This window comes from Diaphorina citri, unplaced genomic scaffold (genome assembly GCF_000475195.1).
Source record: "Diaphorina citri unplaced genomic scaffold, Diaci psyllid genome assembly version 1.1 scaffold1031, whole genome shotgun sequence".
NCBI classification, from domain to species: domain Eukaryota; kingdom Metazoa; phylum Arthropoda; class Insecta; order Hemiptera; family Psyllidae; genus Diaphorina; species Diaphorina citri.
The window spans coordinates 48214-69999 of record NW_007378461.1 but is presented as its reverse complement, the minus strand read 5'-3'; the positions used below and the strand labels follow the sequence as shown (position 1 = coordinate 69999).

The 21786-nt window shown below is 39.5% G+C and overlaps 6 protein-coding genes and 1 long non-coding RNA gene across 14 annotated transcripts; 3 read left to right on the top strand and 4 right to left on the bottom strand.

Annotated features, from left to right (window-relative positions):
• Positions 1 to 1034: 1034 nt before the first annotated feature.
• Positions 1035 to 12156, bottom strand: LOC103513826 (splicing factor ESS-2 homolog). The gene is made up of 2 exons (XM_026826920.1): positions 12064 to 12156; positions 1035 to 1255 (listed from the first exon to the last, which is right to left on the bottom strand). Exon 2 carries the CDS (start codon positions 1233 to 1235, stop codon positions 1035 to 1037), a length of 201 nt encoding a protein of 66 aa, XP_026682721.1. The 5' UTR covers positions 1236 to 1255; positions 12064 to 12156.
• LOC103513822 (40S ribosomal protein S5) lies at positions 3871 to 9555 on the top strand. Of its 3 annotated transcripts, none has more exons than XM_008478671.3 (5): positions 3871 to 3988; positions 4969 to 5131; positions 5302 to 5511; positions 5703 to 5930; positions 9413 to 9551. In XM_008478671.3, exons 2-5 carry the CDS (start codon positions 4973 to 4975, stop codon positions 9479 to 9481), a joined length of 666 nt encoding a protein of 221 aa, XP_008476893.1. In that variant the 5' UTR covers positions 3871 to 3988; positions 4969 to 4972; the 3' UTR covers positions 9482 to 9551.
• Positions 6115 to 8500, bottom strand: LOC113469323 (eukaryotic translation initiation factor 3 subunit I). 3 transcript variants are annotated; one of them, XM_026826926.1, is made up of 4 exons: positions 8333 to 8500; positions 7755 to 7862; positions 7579 to 7674; positions 6115 to 6564 (listed from the first exon to the last, which is right to left on the bottom strand). In XM_026826926.1, exons 1-4 carry the CDS (start codon positions 8441 to 8443, stop codon positions 6316 to 6318), a joined length of 564 nt encoding a protein of 187 aa, XP_026682727.1. In that variant the 5' UTR covers positions 8444 to 8500; the 3' UTR covers positions 6115 to 6315. The 3 variants fall into 3 exon arrangements, with proteins under 3 accessions (XP_026682727.1, XP_026682728.1, XP_026682729.1); XM_026826927.1 differs by having other exon boundaries at positions 7579 to 7682; positions 7763 to 7862; XM_026826928.1 differs by having other exon boundaries at positions 7579 to 7728; positions 7809 to 7862.
• Positions 12157 to 12840: 684 nt separating the features above from the next.
• LOC103513820 (splicing factor ESS-2 homolog) lies at positions 12841 to 13508 on the bottom strand. The gene is made up of 2 exons (XM_026826918.1): positions 13441 to 13508; positions 12841 to 13117 (listed from the first exon to the last, which is right to left on the bottom strand). Exons 1-2 carry the CDS (start codon positions 13506 to 13508, stop codon positions 12856 to 12858), a joined length of 330 nt encoding a protein of 109 aa, XP_026682719.1. The 3' UTR covers positions 12841 to 12855.
• A 110-nt stretch (positions 13509 to 13618) lies between these two features.
• Positions 13619 to 15735, top strand: LOC103513819 (coiled-coil domain-containing protein 130 homolog). Its single transcript, XM_008478669.3, has 2 exons — positions 13619 to 14056; positions 14182 to 15735. The coding sequence occupies exons 1-2, from the start codon at positions 13747 to 13749 to the stop codon at positions 14679 to 14681; spliced, it is 810 nt and encodes a 269-aa protein (XP_008476891.1). The 5' UTR covers positions 13619 to 13746; the 3' UTR covers positions 14682 to 15735.
• A 734-nt stretch (positions 15736 to 16469) lies between these two features.
• Positions 16470 to 21762, bottom strand: LOC103513818 (gamma-soluble NSF attachment protein-like). Of its 4 annotated transcripts, XR_003392774.1 has the most exons (8): positions 21291 to 21471; positions 20648 to 20715; positions 19471 to 19671; positions 19055 to 19235; positions 18520 to 18697; positions 17590 to 17808; positions 16762 to 16909; positions 16470 to 16672 (listed from the first exon to the last, which is right to left on the bottom strand). XR_003392774.1 is itself a non-coding variant. In XM_026826925.1 (7 exons), the coding sequence occupies exons 1-7, from the start codon at positions 21576 to 21578 to the stop codon at positions 16847 to 16849; spliced, it is 969 nt and encodes a 322-aa protein (XP_026682726.1). In that variant the 5' UTR covers positions 21579 to 21762; the 3' UTR covers positions 16711 to 16846. The 4 variants fall into 4 exon arrangements, 3 of the variants coding, with proteins under 3 accessions (XP_026682726.1, XP_026682725.1, XP_017301456.1); XM_026826925.1 differs by lacking the exons at positions 16470 to 16672; positions 21291 to 21471 and adding an exon at positions 21520 to 21762 and having other exon boundaries at positions 16711 to 16909; XM_026826924.1 differs by lacking the exons at positions 16470 to 16672; positions 20648 to 20715; positions 21291 to 21471 and adding exons at positions 19994 to 20061; positions 21520 to 21760 and having other exon boundaries at positions 16711 to 16909.
• Positions 16533 to 16834, top strand: LOC113469322. Its single transcript, XR_003392775.1, has 2 exons — positions 16533 to 16609; positions 16699 to 16834. It is a non-coding gene; the product is annotated as an uncharacterized LOC113469322 (long non-coding RNA).
• Positions 21763 to 21786: the final 24 nt, after the last annotated feature.

Sequence of the window (21786 nt, the reverse complement as noted above, 5' to 3'; positions counted from 1 at the left end):
GTATTGAAGGTATACCCTTGGTATTGAAGTTTAGTAATTAATTCTTTTAATTTGACCCCCGACCAGAAGTGTTTGTACTTTACAGGCCATTTGTTTCAACCAATCACTTTTCTTTTTCCAGGATACCAATACGAAGTTGAAGATCTCAGTATGAAGTCCACATCGGGGAAAGCAAGCCCGCCAGAACCTAACAACAATAACGATGACGAATTCCAAGATGGCGTCCTCAATTTGAAGAAGAAATCCGCCCAGGAGTTTACGATCGAGAACATCATCAGTCGAGAGAAACATGCGAGGCGATACGAGAATGAAACAGCTCCTAGTCCTAGCTGTGAAGACACGGAGAGTGAGGAAGAAACAGCGAGGCGTGGTAGCTAGGAAGTGATCTCAGTGAAACACTTGAGTAGAAGATGACAGTGTCAAGCCCTCGTGGGGCTTTTAAGACCCCCAATCTTTCCAACACCGTGAAATGGGTGCCATGCCTATCTCACGGACACGGAAAGCAACGTAAACTTCAGTTTCATTTTAGCTGTGCGAGGAGTGAGATATGTGAAAAAAGGCCTTCCAAGACCAGGGATGAGTTCCCAGTGAGGTAAACAGGAAGGTATGGGTCTAAATCCTAACCAAGGTTTGGAATTTTATCCCCAGTTTTTTAATAATTTGAAAAATAGAAGAGCTTTCTGTTGGAGCTAATAATGAGTGTTTATGTATACTGCTCAACTAGGACTCCAAAGTCCCTTCAACCCAAGGCTACTGCCTACTATTTATTATTGTGCTCAAAATCTCAAACAAGGATAAAAATCGGTTCCTCGGCTGGGATTGAACCCACCCCTTCCTGATTACCAGGCGAGCGTCTTGACCTCACCACCTAGGTAAAAGGACTCGTTATGGCCGGGACCACAATGTGGGTTTAAACTTACAGTAATTTTAAACTCACATTGTGGTTCTAGCCATCAGTCTCACTTGGTAGAAAACATTAATATTTCTCTCAACTGACAGTCTCTTAACGTTAGTTTTGTTGATCTATCCAGTCTCTATGTTTCAGACCTATCCTGCAACGCTTTGTTCTTCCGGTCCCGATATCGCTCGCTCACTTTGTCCGCCAGAGCGAGCGCCAGTTTCTCGCGTTTGGGAGGCTCAGGCATTTTGAATCCGATGTCCACAGGACCGGCCAGGATAGGGGTGTCACTCCCGTCCAACTTGAACGGGGTCCCCTCTATGTGACCCCAAGTCATGAGGGGGGAGGCGTCCACACCTGAGACAAATGAAGAACATCTTATTTATTGGCTAAACCCTCAAAGAAAAGAAAGCCCTTGCTTTCACTACTACCGCTATTATTGGGATGCACGTGGGAGAATGACCTAATGGCCAAGTTCCCGACATTCGAAAACACCAACTACCGCTATTTACGATTTCCGTCAGATAATTTTCAATTATCAACACACGACGTTATCAGTCTGTTATGCGACCCTTCTTGAACTTTGGTTCGATGAAAGTGATCAGTGATCATGATCACAAAAGAAATGGCCATTTTCAACCTATACTCTAAAGAGTCTAAAGGAAGCTACTTAATGTTTTCCATGTCTGTGAGAAAGGCTTAATCACTTCAGTGGTAACCCTCTACTCTCTGTTTAATAAAGTGACTATATGGGTTTATTACTTTCTATTACTACAGTATAGCGAGCTATACTAGTATGATCTTTATTCATTCTTCTACTGAAGTATGAGGCAGAGCATTTGCCAACTCAATACCCCAAACCCAAATAAACAATGTAGGTACTTGACCAAAAAATGTGCTCCCAGTAATAGATTTATGCACCCAGCATACTTGGTTTTATGATCTTTATTCATTCTTCTACTGAAGTATGAGGCAGAGCATTTGCCAACTCAATACCCCAAACCCAAATAAACAATGTAGGTACTAGACCAAAAAACTGTGCTCCCAGTAATGAATATGCACCCAGCATACTTGGTTAATGACCTCAAACTACCTTATCAGACCATCTTATCAGAGATAACTTGACAATCTTGGATTTAACCCACAGAAGCCAGATAGGTATTGCTTGGTGACGACTAGGTTAGTTCATAAACATACGATTATACGATGTCGTGTTATCTGCCACAATATACTTTCACTTACCATTTTTATTCGTCTATTGATTAACTAAGAAGGTACCATTTATGTCCAGAAGCCGGAAAATATCAGACTTATCCTTGTCTTATTCCCTTTAGCTTTTGGCTTTTGGTCTTTTTTTTTGGTCCAAAGTTTTCAAGTTTTCAAAAATCTAACCTAAAAATGAAATGTTTACATTTTGAAAATTTGAAATATCAGGTTTTATTGAGATCTATTTTGAAAAATCCCACATGAAAAATTCCCTCTTGACTTTGTAAAAATCCCCGTTTCCTTCTATACAGGGTTAGCTCAAGATTGGATCTACTTATCTCATGTTGAAATGGATGTTGACTACTGTGCATGTGTAAATGGGTATTTTTTCGCGTAAATGAGCAGGTTGTTTCCACTGAGACTAGAAATAGCTTGAGTCTTGGCGAGATCATGCAGAGCTTCTTTACTCTGCTGCTCATCAAACGGATTGACATGCAATCGTGTGCCCGAGTGATTTATACTCATTCGATTGCGAGCCATTTCGATTTGCTCATCTTTCGTCAGCTCAACACCTGTGTGAATGGAAAAAGATAATAATCAATAATAATAATAAAAGATCGAGTTCAATGGAGGGATGTAATATTTCCACTGAGACTAGAAATAGCTTGAGTCTTGGCGAGATCATGCAGAGCTTCTTTACTCTGCTGCTCATCAAACGGATTGACATGCAGTCGTGTGCCTGAGTGATTTATACTCATTCGATTGCGAGCCATTTCGATTTGCTCATCTTTGGTCAGCTCAACACCTGTGTGAATGGAAAAAGATAATAATCAATAATAATACTAATAAAAGATCGAGTTCAATGGAGGGATGTAATATGGTTGGCACGGGACTCACACATGTTCCTTAGAAGCCATTGTAGTGAGTGAGTGTGTACTGTGTAAAGCCTAGTTAGCTTGGACGAGAGCACGTCTGTCTTGTAAGCGCAAAGGTCGCGGGTTAGATTCCCGCCCATCGCAAACTTTTTCCTGAACAGATAAGGTTCGTTTTCGAACCTTAGTTAAACGTGTTCTAAATTATATTAGACATATCAGCTTATCACATAATTGTTACTGAACAAATTCAGAATTTTTCTATCTTCTTCGGATTCTGTAGAGTTATGGATCTCGGTAAATAAAGTTGAAGACTTCCTATGAAGCATTCAAACTTCAAAGGAGACTTTCACTTACCATTTTTATTCGTCTATTGATTAACTAAGAAGGTACCATTTATGTCCAGAAGCCGGAAAATATCAGACTTATCCTTGTCTTATTCCCTTTAGCTTTTGGCTTTTGGTCTTTTTTTTTGGTCCAAAGTTTTCAAAATTTCAAAAATCTAACCTAAAAATGAAATGTTTACATTTTGAAAATTTGAAATATCAGGTTTTATTGAGATCTATTTTGAAAAATCCCACATGAAAAATTCCCTCTTGACTTTGTAAAAATCCCCGTTTCCTTCTATACAGGGTTAGCTCAAGATTGGAATTGGATCTACTTATCATATCATATGTTGAACATATGTTGAAATGGATGTTGACTACTGTGCATCTGTAAATGGGTATTTTTTCGCGTAAATGTAAATGAGCAGATTTAAACATTTTTCAATTTTAATTTTAACATTTTCAATAGGGTAACCGAAGTCATTTGATAGCAGTTTAGTAGTCGCACCCTGTATATTTTTTCTATCTCATTTAAAACGGAAATCAAATTTCATTTCCACTTTTCGCCATTTCCTAACCTAAAAACTTTTTCAAAACAAAAACAAACTTCGAAATTTCTTTTGACGAACTTCCTTGGCTGCCATCGGTGTCCGTATCATTTTTCTACCTCTCAATCCGAATTAAAGGTAAGAAAACTTCAAAAATGGGTAATTAAATCCTTATACTAGAGCTGATATATCTGTATTCACTTCCTCGAACTTGCGGCAGGGTCACGTCACTCTCGAAGAAACGGTAATGGCCTCAGATGGTAAAGGTATCTAGGTAAGTACTGCTAGGGGGTTCGGTTCAGCATAAAAGGCAATGGCTGATTCCAGGTGTACATGGACAAACCAAACCATTAGCAGGGTAAATTGAATTTGACCATCTCTGCAGATTGGGTCCTAGGTAGGCTGCTACAAGTTTTCAATAACTATTTCTTCTGGGTCAGAGGATGTCCAGGAACCAAATAGCAGATACCTATGTATGAAAGCGGGTAGCTGGGTTCGAGTCTCAGAGACATACAAATTTAGTAGCTTCATTTTGAGGTGGACATTTGTGAAAGCTTTGCTTGAATTCTTCAATAAGTAGGTATTGTAGTTATACATACCTACTTATTCAAGAATTCAAGCAAAGCTTTCACAAATGTCCACCTCGATTGTCCATGTCCAAATGTATTGTAGGTTGTAGGTATACATACCTACTTACATACTATGAAATTAGCTGCTGCTACCTTTACGAAAAACTTGCATCCTAAAAGTTGTATCGTAATTAAATCCTTATACTAGAGCTGATATATCTGTATTCACTTCCTCGAACTTGCGGCAGGGTCACGTCACTCTCGAAGAAACGGTATTGGCCTCAAATGGTATAGGTATCTAGGTACTGCTAGGGGGTTCGGTTCAGCATAAAAGGCAATGGCTGATTCCAGGTGTACATGGACAAACCAAACCATTAGCAGGGTAAATTGAATTTGACCATCTCTGCAGATTGGGTCCTAGGTAGCCTGCTACAAGTTTTCAATAACTATTTCTTCTGGGTCAGAGGATGTCCAGGAACCAAATAGCAGATACCTTCGTATGAAAATGGTACATGTTCATTGCTCACATATTCAAATTATTTGTTTCAGAACCATGGCAGAAGATTGGGATGCAGATCCAGCTTACCCCAGTGAATCAACTGGTGGACCCGTAGGTTTGTCCTCCATTGCAGCTCCAGCTGAGTTGCCCGAAATCAAATTGTTTGGAAGATGGAGTTGTGATGATGTTCAAGTCAGTGACATGTCCCTTCAGGTAACTTTGTTAAATTAGATCATAAAATCTTGTACATAAGTATTTGAATTGTTTGTTGCCTTGAAGTAGTGTTCCCTTATCACCAAATGTTTGCATTGTTGAATTAGTAATCTAAATTAATAAAACTATGCATTGGAAATTAACTTGGATATTATTGTTCTTTTTTCCAGGATTACATTGCTGTCAAAGAAAAGAATGCTAAATTCTTACCTCACTCAGCTGGAAGATATGCTGCTAAAAGATTCCGGAAAGCCCAATGCCCAATTGTAGAAAGATTAACCAATTCTCTTATGATGCACGGTCGTAACAATGCCAAGAAATTGATGGCTGTGAGAATTGTCAAACATGCTTTTGAAATCATCCACTTGTTGACTGGAGAGGTAAGATTTTCCTTCTGTTTTTGGTCAGGCAAGACACATTCTGATGAATAATTAAACCCTGTCTTTCAGAAAAACGTGTGTTGCTGAGGAGAAATTTCCATCCTATCTGAATTTTTCACCCAATCTTATGTTACTTGTATTCAACCCTATTACTCATGCTCATCTCTAATACAATTTTGTTTTGTCATCAGAACCCACTTCAAATCTTGGTCACCGCTATCATCAACTCTGGACCCAGAGAAGACTCCACCCGTATCGGTAGAGCTGGTACTGTGAGAAGACAGGCTGTGGATGTGTCCCCCCTGAGAAGGGTAAACCAGGCCATCTGGCTGCTGTGTACTGGAGCTCGTGAAGCTGCCTTCAGAAATATCAAGACCATTGCTGAGTGTGTTGCTGATGAGCTCATCAATGCTGCTAAAGTAAGATATTGTCATAGTAATATTTTGGCTTAGGTATAAGAGGTTAGCAGTAGGTAGTTGCTCTACACTCTTATCAAGATATTACTCAGATTAGTTAATGCCTGGAGCCTGAGTAATTAAGGTTGGAGAAAAGTTTCCAATGCCATCATTAAATAAATATTAGCAGGAAGAAATAGATGTTTCATTTTTCCAACTTTATCAAAAGTTTAATCAAAATAGGTAGGTCTGATAGACAAGAAAAACAAATCAGTCCCGGTGCGTAAAGAGAAGAAAGGAACAACCTAGGTATTTTAAAATATCAGTTTAGTCAAAATTGATCTGATAAATAAAAAATCAGGGCCGTAGGTGTAGTTTACGGCAGTGAAGAAGACGAGGGACAATAGTTTTAAATATCGAAAGTGTAATCGAAATAGGCCTGGTCAAAAGTGTGCAGTCTCACGAAACCGTCTTCTCCGCCACTGGCATAGGATTTTCCATCCGGATGGAAAGCGAGCGAGTTGATAGGACCGAAATGTCCCTTGATGCGGGCGAACTCTTCTTCAAAAATCAGATGGTAGAAGCGGGCATCGAACTTGCCAACTTTGGTCGAGGTGGTGGTTACCTCCCGGGCCTCTTGACCACCTCCAAGCACCACCTGGAAACGGTAAGGATATCAAGTTAGTATCCTGCATGTCTGGGTTGAAATATTGATATTTTGAGGTGAAAAAACTCCCTTTACCTCCGTCACTCTATGTCCTCTAGTCATCATTATCAATGTATCCAAGCCCCCTACTGCACTTTTTATTGATATTTTGAGGTGAAAAAACTCCCTTTACCTCCGTCACTCTATGTCCTTTAGTCATCATTATCAATGTATCCAAGCCCCCTACTTACTGCACTTTTACTTTCGTTCCACCGATCTACCTGATCATCTAACCATCACTCTCATTATTCATTACCTTCCTTTTTCTCTCATCTCGTCTTTCCATGACTTTTTATTAAAGGTTTAGAGGACATTGTAACAATATTGATATTTTGAGGTGAAAAAACTCCCTTTACCTCCGTCACTCTATGTCCTTTAGTCATCATTATCAATGTATCCAAGCCCCCTACTGCACTTTTCCTTTCGTTCCACCGATCTACCTGATCATCTAACCATCACTCTCATTATTCATTACCTTCCTTTTTCTCTCATCTCGTCTTTCAATTACTTTTTATTAAAGGTTTGATAGAGGACATTGTAACAAGGGGGGTCTTGTCATTTCTACATCGAAGAGATAGGAGAAAACCAGCCATTTCGAGAACGAATGTTATTGATTAAGGATAAAATTCGTCTGATACAGGAATCGAACCCGCGACCTAGCGCAAATTTATTTTATTTTTTTCAGCTCACATGAGGCAGGACAGGAGAAAGCCAAGTAACAAGGGGGGTCTTGTCATTTCTACATCGAAGAGATAGGAGAAAACCAGCCATTTCGAGAACGAATGTTATTGGTTAAGGATAAAGTTCGTCTGATGCAGGAATCGAACCCGCGACCTAGCGCAAATTTATTTTATTTATTTTTTTCAGCTCACATGAGGCAGGATAGGAGAAAGCCAGCCGTTCAGAGAATAAAGTTCGCCCCGGGTACGAATCGAACCTGCGACCTAGCGCTATTTTTTAACTCACATGAGGCAGGATAGGTGACAGAGCAGCACTATTGACGGGTCGCTCCGTAGTGTAAGTTTTCAGCAGTTGTCTGTCGTGCGTTGTGAACAGCTTGGCCGTGTGATCTTTGGATGCTGTGATGAACATGGTGGCATCCTTGGAGAATTGCATGTCGTTGATTGGCTCCACAGCTTGGCTGTGTGATCTTTGGACGCTGTGATGAACATGGTGGCATCCTTGGAGAATTGCATGTCGTTGATTGGCTCCTTGGCGTGACCCGAAATGCTTTCCAACTCTCTGCCCATCTGTGAGAAAGTGAGTGAAACATTGAGGATTCGTATAAGCTTAACATTGAGGATGTATCTAATTCTGCTAATTCAATAGTAAATTTTAGCATTTGAAACAAACCAACCATAACTAAATCAATCACTGCAGTGAATGAAGTAGATACAATTGTTTAATTTGTAGTTAAAATCGTAAGGTTAAAATGTAGACATCACTTTGGTTGGTCAATATTAGAGATGTGTATGAAGAGTTGAAAAAAAGCACTACTCTTTTCAGTGGATTTCTCAGTTAATGAGTGAGATCCTAAAACCTTCACATGTAGGAATTTGGGACCTATACAGTAGTCCACTGAAAAAAAAAAAATCTGATTCACTCTTTACTCATGCATCTGCATGTCTACTTATTTCAAGCAGTAAACTAATAGCTTTGCCCATTGGGATCCCACCTAAAAAGGGTATCCCTCCCAAGATAGTCTTTCCCTGTTCCTTACCCTCAGATCCCAGGTGCAAATGTCTCCCTTAGCATGTCCAGTGATGATGTACTGATCCAGGTTACCCCACAGTAGAGATGTGATCTTGGCACTTTGATCTGTGACCTGCATCTTCACTACAGGCTCAGCATTGGCTGAAATAAAATAATGAACATTTCACATTAATGAACAAGGCAATGATTTCATTACATACTTTACCATACTAAATGAGAAGATACTCAGTAAAAAAGAAAATAATAATAATACATCATTTTCTTCAGTATGAGATGAGCCACCCTTATTGGGCCTCTGACATAAAGACTCAACAATCCCTATCTCTTTTAGAAAAACACCAACTGTAGACAATTGATCTTGGTATGATTTGCTAACATACCCGGGCAAATGGCAAATGCTCCTAAAGACAAATAATCCTGTTGCTGATGAGCTCATCAATGCTGCTAAAGTAAGATATTGTCATAGTAATATTTTGGCTTAGGTATAAGAGGTTAGCAGTAGGTAGGTGCTCTACACTCTTATCAAGATATTACTCAGATTAGTTAATACCTGGAGCCTGAGTAATTAAGGTTGGAGAAAAGTTTCCAATGCCATCATGTAAAATGACAAGTAATTGATTGGATTGCAAAAACATGACTAGGGATTTCCACATTTTCCATTCTAATTCTGCTGTGAAATTGAACAAAGGACAACATCTTTGTTATTGATTGGATCGTAAAAACATGACTAGGAATTTCCACATTTTCCATTCTAATTCTGCTGTTAAATTGAACAAAGGACAACATCTTTTGTGTGGAAGCTCAAAAAAAAAAAAAAAAAAAAAAAAAAAAACATCATTTTCTTCAGTATGAGATGAGCCACCCTTATTGGGCCTCTGACATAAAGAATCAACAATCCCTCTCTCTTTTAGAAAAACACCAACTGTAGACAATTGATCTTGGTATGATTTGCTAACATACCCAGGCAAATGGCAAATGCTCCTAAAGACAAATAATATATTGGTACCATAGACAGGAAATGAACCTGGATGGACTCCTGCACACTACTCTGTCAAGGAACTAAGTTATTTATTTTCTTTTGTTTCAGGGATCATCTAACTCCTATGCTATCAAGAAGAAGGATGAGCTGGAACGTGTTGCCAAGTCTAACCGTTAAAAACTCAGAACATTTTGTACTTTATTTTTTGTTATCCTAAATATAAATCTATGTCTATCTCTTGACAAAATGTAGTTGAGCATTTATTAATTTTTTCTAACTGTGAGGTCCCAAGACTCCTCAAGTGTGGTTTTTAATGCTTGCATGAATGTCCCAAATCTTGGGTAGCAAACAGCTGACAATGGATTCATTACAGAACACTGAAGTTCAGCACCATTGAGTGTGGTCTATTAAATGGGGGATATTAATATCAAGGCGTAGGTTGCCTACAAAGGAAAGAACAGGTTCATTCAGTTAGAAAAAAGATCAATATCACAGCTTTATTTTATATAGGTATATAAAAAAATGATATACTAATCCTAGCTCCAGTTCAGAATTTTACATCTGAACACTCATGAAATACGAAATGGCCTGGTGCCCGAATTTCACATTGATCTTGGCTTCTTAAAATAAACAAAGTAGAGAGACTTTCATTGGCCCTTTAGTTCCAAAGCTCAAGCAAGGGATTAACAGCACTCGCAAACTAGGTATGTCAGGCATCTCCATCAATTTTTAAAATGTTGCACATTGCATAACTCCAAAATGACACGGCGTTCATTCAAAATGGTACTCCCAGCCCCCCTATCAGTACCACTCCTGAAATAAAAGCAGTTACAGTACGAAGCTACGCTAAGCTAATAGGAACTGGCATATTTAACATGGTATGTTAAATATGCCAATTCCAGACGGAAACTAAAGCCAATTAGGTAATGCGTGTAATGGGTAGGAGATAAAAAAAAACAGGTTATGATGGGGAAATTCATCTTGATTTTTTATTCAGATTCAGAAGATTATCGGTAAGTCGGGTCACATCCGGTGTTCTCTGAGTTGTGGGACTGGGTGTAGTTATTGACCCTGCCGGTGAAGGGAAGGCAGGGCTGCGACGGGGACTATAGGAGGCTTGCAAAGCTTTGTCACTGCCCAGACGAGAGATGTAGGGGGAATATTTACTTGCGAGCTTGCGCGCCGCGGGGGACATTGAGTTGAGACGATCCACGGAGAGTGGTGAACTGAGAATGGGTCTGAAACGAAGAGGACAAAAAATGTATTAGTTGTTGTTGTTGGTGTTGGTGTTGGTGTTGGTTGTTGGTGCTGGTGCTGGTGCTGGTGCTGGTGCTGGTGTTGGTGTTGGTGTTGGTGTTGGTGTTGGTGTTGGTGTTGGTGTTGGTGTTGGTGTTGGTGTTGGTGTTGGTGTTGGTGTTGGTGTTGGTGTTGGTGTTGGTGTTGGTGTTGGTGTTGGTGTTGGTGTTGGTGTTGGTGTTGGTGTTGGTGTTGGTGTTGGTGTTGGTGTTGGTGTTGGTGTTGGTGTTGGTGTTGGTGTTGGTGTTGGTGTTGGTGTTGGTGTTGGTGTTGGTGTTGGTGTTGGTGTTGGTGTTGGTGTTGGTGTTGGTGTTGGTGTTGGTGTTGGTGTTGGTGTTGGTGTTGGTGTTGGTGTTGGTGTTGGTGTTGGTGTTGGTGTTGGTGTTGGTGTTGGTGTTGGTGTTGGTGTTGGTGTTGGTGTTGGTGTTGGTGTTGGTGTTGGTGTTGGTGTTGGTGTTGGTGTTGGTGTTGGTGTTGGTGTTGGTGTTGGTGTTGGTGTTGGTGTTGGTGTTGGTGTTGGTGTTGGTGTTGGTGTTGGTGTTGGTGTTGGTGTTGGTGTTGGTGTTGGTGTTGGTGTTGGTGTTGGTGTTGGTGTTGGTGTTGGTGTTGGTGTTGGTGTTGGTGTTGGTGTTGGTGTTGGTGTTGGTGTTGGTGTTGGTGTTGGTGTTGGTGTTGGTGTTGGTGTTGGTGTTGGTGTTGGTGTTGGTGTTGGTGTTGGTGTTGGTGTTGGTGTTGGTGTTGGTGTTGGTGTTGGTGTTGGTGTTGGTGTTGGTGTTGGTGTTGGTGTTGGTGTTGGTGTTGGTGTTGGTGTTGGTGTTGGTGTTGGTGTTGGTGTTGGTGTTGGTGTTGGTGTTGGTGTTGGTGTTGGTGTTGGTGTTGGTGTTGGTGTTGGTGTTGGTGTTGGTGTTGGTGTTGGTGTTGGTGTTGGTGTTGGTGTTGGTGTCCCTCAAAGAAAAGAAAGCCCTTGCTTTCACTACTACCGCTATTATTGGGATGCACGTGGGAGAATGACCTAATGGCCAAGTTCCCGACATTCGAAAACACCAACTACCGCTATTTACGATTTCCGTCAGATAATTTTCAATTATCAACACACGACGTTATCAGTCTGTTATGCGACCCTTCTTGAACTTTGGTTCGATGAAAGTGATCAGTGATCATGATCACAAAAGAAATGGCCATTTTCAACCTATACTCTAAAGAGTCTAAAGGAAGCTACTTAATGTTTTCCATGTCTGTGAGAAAGGCTTAATCACTTCAGTGGTAACCCTCTACTCTCTGTTTAATAAAGTGACTATATGGGTTTATTACTTTCTATTACTACAGTATAGCGAGCTATACTAGTTTTTTATTTGCACTCTAGGCAACAAAGGCCATGTGTGTCCTTGTTTATTTTTGATTCAGTAAAAAAAAAAAAAAAAAAATCTAATTCATATTACCTACGACCTACGTAATATAATTACCTGGAGCAGGAGATGGAGTTTTAACATAGCTGAATCCATTCACACGTGGCGTAGAGTTGAGCGTGATTTCTTTCCCATCTACCCCTATCTTTCCACTGAACTTTCACTTACCATTTTTATTCGTCTATTGATTAACTAAGAAGGTACCATTTATGTCCAGAAGCCGGAAAATATCAGACTTATCCTTATCTTTATCTTATTCCCTTTAGCTTTTGGCTTTTGGCCTTTTTTTTGGTCCAAAGTTTTCAAAAATTTTCATTCCTTAATTCCCAGCCGTTTCTGAGATATAAGCGTGGTTCGCAAATCACGAACCACCCTGTATATAAAAAAATGATATAGGTACTAATCCTAGCTCCAGTTCAGAATTTTACATCTGAACACTCATGAAATACGAAATGGCCTGGTGCCCAAATTTCACATTGATCTTGGCTTCTTAAAATAAACAAAGTAGAGAGACTTTCATTGATTCATTGGCCCTTTAGTTCCAAAGCTCAAGCAAGGGATTAATAGCACTCGCAAACTAGGTATGTCAGGCATCTCCACCAATTTTTAAAATGTTGCACATTGCATAACTCCAAAATGACACGGCGTTCATTCAAAATGGTACTCCCAGCCCCCCTATCAGTACCACTCCTGAAATAAAAGCAGTTACAGTACGAAGCTACGCCACGCTAATAGGAACTGGCATATTTAACATGGTTAAATATGCCAATTCCAGACGGAAACTAAAGCCAATTAGGTAATGCGTGTAATGAGTAGTGGATAAAAAAAAACAGGTTATGATGGGGAAATTCATCTTGATTTTTTATTCAGATTCAGAAGATTATCGGTAAGTCGGGTCACATCCGGTGTTCTCTGAGTTGTGGGACTGGGTGTAGTTATTGACCCTGCCGGTGAAGGGAAGGCAGGGCTGCGACGGGGACTATAGGAGGCTTGCAAAGCTTTGTCACTGCCCAGACGAGAGATGTAGGGGGAATATTTACTTGCGAGCTTGCGCGCCGCGGGGGACATTGAGTTGAGACGATCCACGGAGAGTGGTGAACTGAGAATGGGTCTGAAACGAAGAGGACAAAAAATTCTATTAGTTGTTGTTGTTGGTGTTTTTTTTTTTTTTTTCCGCCTCCTGTCATTTATTACTTGTGAAGTAGCCTCCATGGCCAGTGGCTTTGCAGGATTGTGAAATTTGGGCGGGGTCGTTTATTCGGCTCAGTCCTTGGAGTTCGGGGAAGCTACTTTTAATCAAGTAGTGACCAATGGTGACATTACAAGTGTAAAAAACTTGTCCACAAAGGAGTTTATACTTACGTAGTGTCAAGTAGTGACCAATGGTGACATTACAAGTGTAAAAAACTTGTCCACAAAGGAGTTACAACTTACGATTTCAGCTGCTGTTTATTTGAAGAGCTTACAGGGGTATGTTGTGAGGGATTGAAGATTGAACTCATCCGTCAGCTGTGGTTGAGCTATACCCATTTCCCTAGAGCGATACACAGATTTCCCTATTCTAAAATTATCAACCCCTTGCACCACTGTCTCAGTTTGGATTGATTACCAATCAGATTGCTTATCTTCAGGCTAAAGGCTAGCCAGGTCTAATGTGAAACAGATTAACAGCAGTCTCCTAGAACCTATTCACAAAGTAGATTGGTTGATCACAGAATTTTTTGCCTCTTTGTTCTAGACATGGGAGAGAGAAAGGGAACAAACAAATACTATCCCCCCGATTATGACCCGAGTGTTGGAGGACTCAACAAATTCCTGGGTACCCATGCTCTACGTGAGAGAGCCAGAAAACTACACATGGGGATTATGATCATACGTTTTGAACTCCCTTACAATATCTGGTGTGAAGGATGTAACAATCACATTGGCATGGGTGTGAGATACAATGCTGAGAAGAAAAAAGTGGGCATGTATTATTCTACGCCAGTGTATCAGTTCCGTATGAAATGCCACTTGTGTGATAGTCACTTTGAAATCAAAACAGACCCAGGTAAGCTTATTTATCAAATCCAAATTAATAGACATTTTTGAAGGGGACACAAGACACATAATTATTGCATTTTCGCCTCCAATAATCATGTTGTTAATGCCTGAAATGTATTTTGTGATTTCCAGGAAATTTGGACTATGTCATTGTCAGTGGTGCAAGAAGACAAGAGAATCGTTGGAACCCTCTTGAAAATGAACAAATTGTTCCTGAAACCAAAGAAGTCAGTAGAAAACTGTTTGATGATCCAATGTATAAATTAGAGCATGGAACAAATGATATGAGTAGTTCCAAAAGTAAAGCATCTCACCTCAATAAATTGCTTGACAGACAAGAAAGTGTCTGGAAAAATGATTTTGATGCCAATAGAGTTTTAAGGGATAGTTTTAGGAAAAAGAAAAAACAGCTTAAAGCTTTACAAGACAAAGATAATGCTCTTCTTAGTAAAAGTAGTTTAAGTTTGAAATTGGTTCCTGAGCATAAGAATGATATCCGTCTTGCCTCTTTGTATAAATATCAGCATGTAAAACCCAAATTAAATGTTAAACTGAAAGCCCCCTCATCAAGTGGTGTAAGTAGGGATCAGAAGAGTATGTCATTAGGAATTAAACCACCTCCTAAAACTTGAATCCATTTTGAAAAATGTGGGGTTTTTTTCTGGTGAACAGTAAACCTTCATAATCATCTGTTTCAGAGGAATATTAAAGAGCAAGATAAAAGTGAAAAGTGTATAAGACATCTAAGATAAAGGTTGAAAGGAAAACAATGTTGTTTTTAGATGGAAATAAACATAATATATATATTATTTAAAATGTGGTATGTTGATAAACTTAATAAAAATAAATAAGATTTATATTAGCTTTTGTAATTTATGTTAATACTTGATACTAAATATGTGAATATAGGTAATAAAAATTTATAAAATGTGTACCTACCTACCTAAAATTTTACTGGATTGAGTAAACACTAAAACAATAACTATAAAACTATTGGAAATTAAAATTAGGTATGTATGAGAGTGGTTTGCAAATTTGAAAGTATTTCTGTTATTGCTTGGCTTTTTTTTCTGGATTTCAATAGTCCATTTCAGTTCATAGAGAGTATGTCATTTTTAGGAACTAGGTAGGTAACTGAGTAGGTGCCTACTTAAATAGGAAATGTGTTTGTTTATAATCATTACATCTATTACCTATGTGTGGAAAACAAGAAAACGGAAAACAGGGAAAGATCAGGGTGTATGGATAGATATCATTCATGATTTTTAAACTTGAACCCATGATTGTAAATTTGTAGGGGAAGGGTAAATTTTATATAATTTTGAATATCCACATACAAAACATAAAACAAAGTTATTAAGTACAACAAATTTACAACTTTCAGAAGCTGGATAAATTGAAAGAGAGAGAGCGTAGTGCTAAAAATTAATGGAAAAAATATTAAAACAAACGGAAATAAAACCTTGTTGAGAAACGTGGTTGCAATGTCAAAATAAGAGGACTTCTTATTTTAAGCAGAACATATTGCAACTAAAATGAATGAGCAATTCATAAAAAGAATTTAAGGCCCTAACTAATGCAGAAAGTGTTCAAAATCAATTAAAATAGATCATTTTAAAAAAGCGCTGTTTTCACAAATTTCAGTCCAGTAAGATAAAAACTAAAAAAAAAAAAAAAAAAAAAAAACTATTTCACTTCATGTATATATCCATGCTTAATTGCTCATCCAGGAACGGACAAATTTGGTCCGCCACGGCCGGGATTCGACCCAAGCACCTCCGGGTTGGGAGTCTCAAGGACTTACCTCTTCATTGTAAGGCTCTACCAGGGTCACAGAGATGGATACCACAGGACTGAGACTAGCAATATATTGGACGTTCACTTTTTTCCTGTGAATATTGAGAAATGGGCCCCTGGTTATTGTGAAAAGTAGATAGTGGTGCTTGGAATAATAAATAATTAGTTGTGGTGAAGCAAAAAGATCCTCTACCCAACTTGGGGGTATCACAGCATCACTAACCCCCCAGGTCTACAGTCTCATGTTGAATTGCATTTTTGACTTCTGTACAATTGCAGATGAATGAAAAACGTCCTAAATGGAACAACATAATCCAACATGGAACTGAAAAGTAGATAGTGGTGCTTGGAATAATAAATAATTAGTTGTGGTGAAGCAAAAAGATCCTCTACCCAACTTGGGGGTATCACAGCATTACTAACCCCCCAGGTCTACTGTCTCATGTTGAATTGCATTTTTGACTTCTGTACAATTGCAGATGAATGAAAAACGTCCTAAATGGAACAACAATCCAACATGGAACTGTGCACGCGGTCTATGTATATGAGGGTCTAGTCCTCGAGATAAAACTAGGATATTGAATGTATCCTTGCATGGAATGGAAAGAAGATAAACCTTCGCAACGCGCGAGTGTCAAAGCTCTAAATACAAACTTCTCTGACAGACATCCAGGGAGGGAAAACTTGGTCTCTTTGTTAGAAAGTAGGACATAGTGATATAATTCACAAGGCTTGGCACAAAGGTCAGACTAGAATTTTATAGGTCAGAATAGGACTGGTAAGACTTTGCACTCCCGGACTCATCAGTTTTCCCTCCTTTTTTTACCTTGATGTGAGACTAGAATTTTATAGGTCAGAATAGGACTGGTAAGACTTTGCACTCCCGGACTCATCAGTTTTCCCTCCTTTTTTTACCTTGATGTATGAAAAAGTTCAGAGATCAAACTAATATATTGGGTGTCCAGGAGAGAAGTTTGCATGCTTGAACGTTGTTGGAGTTCTAACACAAGCCTCCTTCGAACTCATCTTCACTGATCGCAGCTTTAGTGCTGCTTGAACCACCCTGAAACATAGAAACATAAGAATAATTAGCCATTAGGTACCTAGGTCTTGAAAAAAAAAAAAAAAAAAAAAAAAAAAAAAAACAACAACAACAACATTGTACCTCGGTACCACTTTTGCACAAGGCACATCCTTTTCTATCCATGCCTATCCCAGAACGGATCCATGTCTGGTTAGAAAATTTCCGTCCTGGCCGGGATTCGAACTGACCTCCTCCGGGTTGAGAGTCAGTGCTCTTGACCACTCGGCCACAGAGGTGGATAAGATCTGGTTGCTGAACTTTATCCTGAACAGTTTGTTCACAGAACAGCTACCAAGGCAGTTATAGTTCCCTCTATCAAACTTTTTTTTTTAGTTTAAAAGATGAGTGTATCACCGCCTTTTTTATTTTGTAACAATGAAACATCTGCTACATTAGACGCATGTGGTCTGTGTCGTAGCATGCCCATCCAGTATTATGTCTCTCATCAGATGGGCAGTAAGAAACATAATACTTTCCATTTAGGTGCTGGGTCAACACGAGAACACCAGATATTAACCCATTGAAATATCTGAAATCGGAAAACGAGTGCAAATTTTTGTCGATGGCGGGATTCGAACTCGGGACCTTCTGCACGGCAAGCAAGCGCGTTACCGCGTTCTAATCCCTCTTAAGGAGAAAAAAATCCACGTTTCTCTCACCTGTTCTGCATCACGTGGTGACACATAGCTGGGCGCGGCGTTCTGTCGTATGGATGCAGGTCTAGGCGTGGCGCAGGTAGCAGAAGGTAGGGGGAGGTCTCGTGCTAGGCGGGAATACTCAACGTCCATGTGTTTGATGAACGGATCGTTCAAAGCTTGACGTGCCCCCTCAGGGTCCTCCTCGTCAAATGCCTGCAGGAGCTTCTCTAATGTTTGAACCTGAGGGGAGAAGAACAGGGGTTTTGAACTTTTTTTTAAAGAGGTTTGACAGAGGGAACTGTAACTGCTATGGTCTTATCGTCCCGAGATCGAAGAGAGAAGGAAGACAGGATAAGAGAAAGCCAGCCGTTCCGAGAACGAACATTATCCCATCAGAATAAAATCCGCCCCGGGCGGGAATCGAACCCGCGGCCTAGCGCTTACAAGGCAGTTTTGAACTTATAATCTGATTCCTATACTAGCGTTCCCTGTCCGTGAGATTAGGCTTGGCACCTACGAAATTTCTATACGAAAAGCTTTCTAAAACGATTTGTTTCCTATAGCCAAAGTTCTTCAGGGGCCAGCCTGATTAGCTTGGAGAGGAGTGCGTCTGTTTTGTGAGCGTTAGATCGCGGGTTCAATTCGTTCTCGGAACGGCTAGCTTTATCCTATCCTGTCCTCCTTCTCTTTCTTTGATTTTGGTATTTTGACAATCTATTACAGTTACTCGCACCTCTATCAAACTTAAAAAAAAAAAAAACATTAGTTGGCGAGATGGTAGCACGTTGAATAAACAAGTTCCCAAGGGATCACTGAAGTTAATCCATGTGCGAGTTAATCTGTATGGTTGATCATTTGGTTTTAAATCCATCGCATTGTAATGGGCTCCAAAAACAAGTAAAACTGTAGAAAGGAAATAGAGGACAGGGAAAACAAATCCCTTTTTCATACCTCAGGTGCCTCACAGCAATTTCCCCACTCTTTGAATGCCTTTTCAGCCGCCACAGTGTCTCCCCTAGCAAGTTGAACAAGAACTAAAGCCACAGCCAGTCTACCAATAGCAAGCAAGTGTTCTGACTCCTGGTGATATCCTATTTCCTGACGAATCAGATCTGCAGCCTTGTCAAATCTGAAAATAAAAAAGAAATCGTTCAGTACCCCCTTGGAAGCATACCATGTCATGATTTAAGTGTGGTGAAGGTACAACTTGAGCATTTTTTCACAAACATTCAGTTAAAAAACCTTTGACCCTGCTGGGGATTGAACCTGAAACTCCAGTGTGCTGTTCTGGAGGTTATCCAATTTCAAAGTAGTTTGCAATTTTCTGGTATCTTTGAGAGAACTGGTAATAAGGAAGTTATAGGTTTGAATCCCAGCCAAAACATTTTATTCACAATTAATCAAGAAGTAGTAGTTATTGGAGTTTACTGAGGGGGCAAAGGGAGTTCCATTCAAGCTGTATAAAAAATAATTATTTTAAACTCACTCTTTGACTCGTACACACATACGTGCAGCTCGGCTAATGTACTCGGCTGCTTGTTTATAATTATCTTCACCATGGGCTACATCAGCTGCACGAGAATACAATGTGAGAGCTGCATCCGATTTTAACTCCTCCAAAGACTTGGCTCCCTTCTCTAGGACTGTGCTGGCTGCTTCTCGATTGCCTTGAAGAGAATTTTAAAATTCATCAGTAAAATTTCATTTCAGCCTTGTAGGGACAACCAAGGAGCTGATGGAAAGACTAATTTAAAAAGACAAGATAGCAAACCATGTTAGGGTTTGTCCAATATAGGGGCATTTCCTCCCCCTACTGATCTGATAGATTAAGCAAGTACTTAGGTATAATTTTTTGGTACAAGAGTTACTAATTGGCCATTCAGCAAAGAAAAGAATGTTCACCTTGTTCTAAAAATAAGGTGGCTGCTTGCTTAGCTAGGTTTTCCACATCAGTCAAATCATTGAGTTCCTTGCACATCATGATTGCTTGCTCCAAGTGTTTGGCAGCATGGTATGCTGACTTGTTAGTTTCATAACAGTTGGCTGCTTTCAGTAGGTACTCTTTACACTGCTGAAATGATTTGGCTCCTTTGAAGCATGTAGCTGAAACACAAAGTTGTACAAGAGATTATAAAGTACTTTGATCATGTACTCTTTACACTGCTGAAATGATTTGGCTCCTTTGAAGCATGTAGCTGAAACACAAAGTTGTACAAGAGATTATAAAGTACTTTGTAGGTACATGTTTTCTTACAAAGGCTTTCTTTTATGAGACTTTTGGGATACATGATTCATTGAAAGTTTTCCCCAAGGACCTCCAAGAGTGTCCATATTGGAGTATTGATCCTCACTGCCAACACTGATAGGACACAAGTGTTGTACTCACGTTTGTAAATATCAATGTGTAAGCTTAAACACTTCTTACCTGCTTTGCTGTAATCATCTGCTGCTGAGTCATAATCAGGCTTCCATTTCAACAAAGATGTTTTCAAACTGAAAAGCAATGAGGAATAATGAATGATAAAACAAGTTTAAATATTTCCCAAGCTCTTACTTATGTGGTACCGTACATATTGGGAAATTAGCCAAGAAGGGAGAAATGAAGATCTTTGAGGGGCTAGTAGTAACTGAGACAGTGGGGTTTCAAGCTGCCTTCAACCACAGCTCTGAGGTTAATAGTAATATCACAATATGTTTGTAGCTTAACTCCATACACAAAAAGCCTACTCCGAGGCTTAGGTGTGGGGACAAACAGCCCTAAAAGATGGGTTAAGCTACTACAAATCTACGAATATCACAATGGATGTGTTCACCCTTCATTCAGTAACTAGCAACCTGGTAATGACATTGATATCACCCACCCTAAGTAATGCTGCAAATAGCCAGCAGAAAGTTTTTTTATAAAGGTTTTCTTTTATGAGACTTTTGGGATACATGATTCATTGAAAATTTTCCCAAAGGACCTCCAAGAGTGTCCATATTGGTGTATTGATCCTCACTGCCAACACTGATAGGGCACAAGTGTTGTACTCACGTTTGTAAATATCTACAGTAATGTGTAAGCTTTAACACTTCTTACCTGCTTTGCTGTAATCATCTGCTGCTGAGTCATAATCAGGCTTCCATTTCAACAAAGATGTTTTCAAACTGAAAAGCAATGAGGAATGATGAATGATAAAACAATATTTTCCAAGCTCTTACTTATGTGGTACCGTACATATTGGGAAATGGCCGATTAGCCAAGTAGAGAGAAATGAAGATCTTTGAGGGGCTAGTAGTAATAGTAACTGAGACAGTGGGGTTTCAAGCTGCCTTCAACCACAGCTCTGAGGTTAATAGTAATATCACAATATGTTTGTAGCTTAACTCCATACACAAAAAGCCCACTCCAAGGCTTAGGTGTGGGGGCAAACAGCCCTAAAAGATGGGTTAAGCTACTACAAATCTATGAATATCACAATGGATGTGTTCACCCTTCATTCAGTAACTAGCAACCTGGTAATGACAATGATATCACCCACCCTAAATAGCCAGCAGAAAGTGATTCATACCTACATGGTCACCAATCTAGATACCTATTATACCAACCAGACAGAACATTGCTTAACTTCAGTGATCCATCAGGACATGGTGCATTCAATTTTTCATGCTTTCTGCCTCTTTCAGAGATAATGAGTATTCAAATTAATTTCTTAGTGAACCTTATTGGGGAGAAAACTTACTGTTTTTCAGCTGACTTGACATATTCCATACCCTCCTCTTTCTTACGATCTGATGTCATTGTGGATAGGGAGCTGATGAGAGTGGATACAGATAATTGATGAACTTTGGCCGCTTATCTGTAGGCTGGAAGGATTTATCTTTCAAATTGTGAAACTTTGAGAGAGCATAAAAAGTTTTTGTACTTTTTAAATTTTAATCCTTTTTAACCTTATTGGGGAGAAAACTTACTGTTTTTCAGCTGACTTGACATATTCCATACCCTCCTCTTTCTTACGATCTGATGTCATTGTGGCTGGGGAGCTGATGAGAGTGGATACAGATAATTGATGAACTTTGGCCGCTTATCTGTAGGCTGGAAAGATTTATCTTTCAAATTGTGAAACTTTGAGAGAGCATAAAAAGTTCGTACTTTTTAAATTTTAATCCTTTTTTTATATTTTATCACCTGAAAATTTACCATAAACACCCCTAAAAAACTTGAAAATGCGCGCGCAA

What these genes read in the sequence shown, in the direction of transcription:
- LOC103513826 (XM_026826920.1), bottom strand. Translation starts at nt 1,235, where the DNA reads ATGACTTGGGGTCACATAGAGGGGACCCCGTTCAAGTTGGACGGGAGT.
- LOC103513822 (XM_026826916.1), top strand. An exon ending in TCAGTGACATGTCCCTTCAG is followed by an intron (nt 5,132 to 5,301) that starts GTAACTTTGTTA and finishes TCTTTTTTCCAG; the next exon opens with GATTACATTGCTGTCAAAGA. An exon ending in AGCTCATCAATGCTGCTAAA is followed by an intron (nt 5,931 to 9,412) that starts GTAAGATATTGT and finishes CTTTTGTTTCAG; the next exon opens with GGATCATCTAACTCCTATGC.
- LOC113469323 (XM_026826926.1), bottom strand. Translation starts at nt 8,443, where the DNA reads ATGCAGGTCACAGATCAAAGTGCCAAGATCACATCTCTACTGTGGGGT. An exon ending in TTTGCACCTGGGATCTGAGG is followed by an intron (nt 7,863 to 8,332) that starts GTAAGGAACAGG and finishes ACTTTCTCACAG; the next exon opens with ATGGGCAGAGAGTTGGAAAG. An exon ending in CAGCGTCCAAAGATCACACA is followed by an intron (nt 7,675 to 7,754) that starts GCCAAGCTGTGG and finishes AAAGATCACACG; the next exon opens with GCCAAGCTGTTCACAACGCA.
- LOC103513820 (XM_026826918.1), bottom strand. Translation starts at nt 13,508, where the DNA reads ATGAGTTCAATCTTCAATCCCTCACAACATACCCCTGTAAGCTCTTCA. An exon ending in AATAAACAGCAGCTGAAATC is followed by an intron (nt 13,118 to 13,440) that starts GTAAGTTGTAAC and finishes TCTTCGTTTCAG; the next exon opens with ACCCATTCTCAGTTCACCAC.
- LOC103513819 (XM_008478669.3), top strand. Translation starts at nt 13,747, where the DNA reads ATGGGAGAGAGAAAGGGAACAAACAAATACTATCCCCCCGATTATGAC. An exon ending in TGAAATCAAAACAGACCCAG is followed by an intron (nt 14,057 to 14,181) that starts GTAAGCTTATTT and finishes TGTGATTTCCAG; the next exon opens with GAAATTTGGACTATGTCATT.
- LOC103513818 (XM_026826925.1), bottom strand. Translation starts at nt 21,578, where the DNA reads ATGACATCAGATCGTAAGAAAGAGGAGGGTATGGAATATGTCAAGTCA. An exon ending in GTCAAGTCAGCTGAAAAACA is followed by an intron (nt 20,716 to 21,519) that starts GTAAGTTTTCTC and finishes ATTGCTTTTCAG; the next exon opens with TTTGAAAACATCTTTGTTGA. An exon ending in ATTGCTGTGAGGCACCTGAG is followed by an intron (nt 17,809 to 18,519) that starts GTATGAAAAAGG and finishes TTCTCCCCTCAG; the next exon opens with GTTCAAACATTAGAGAAGCT.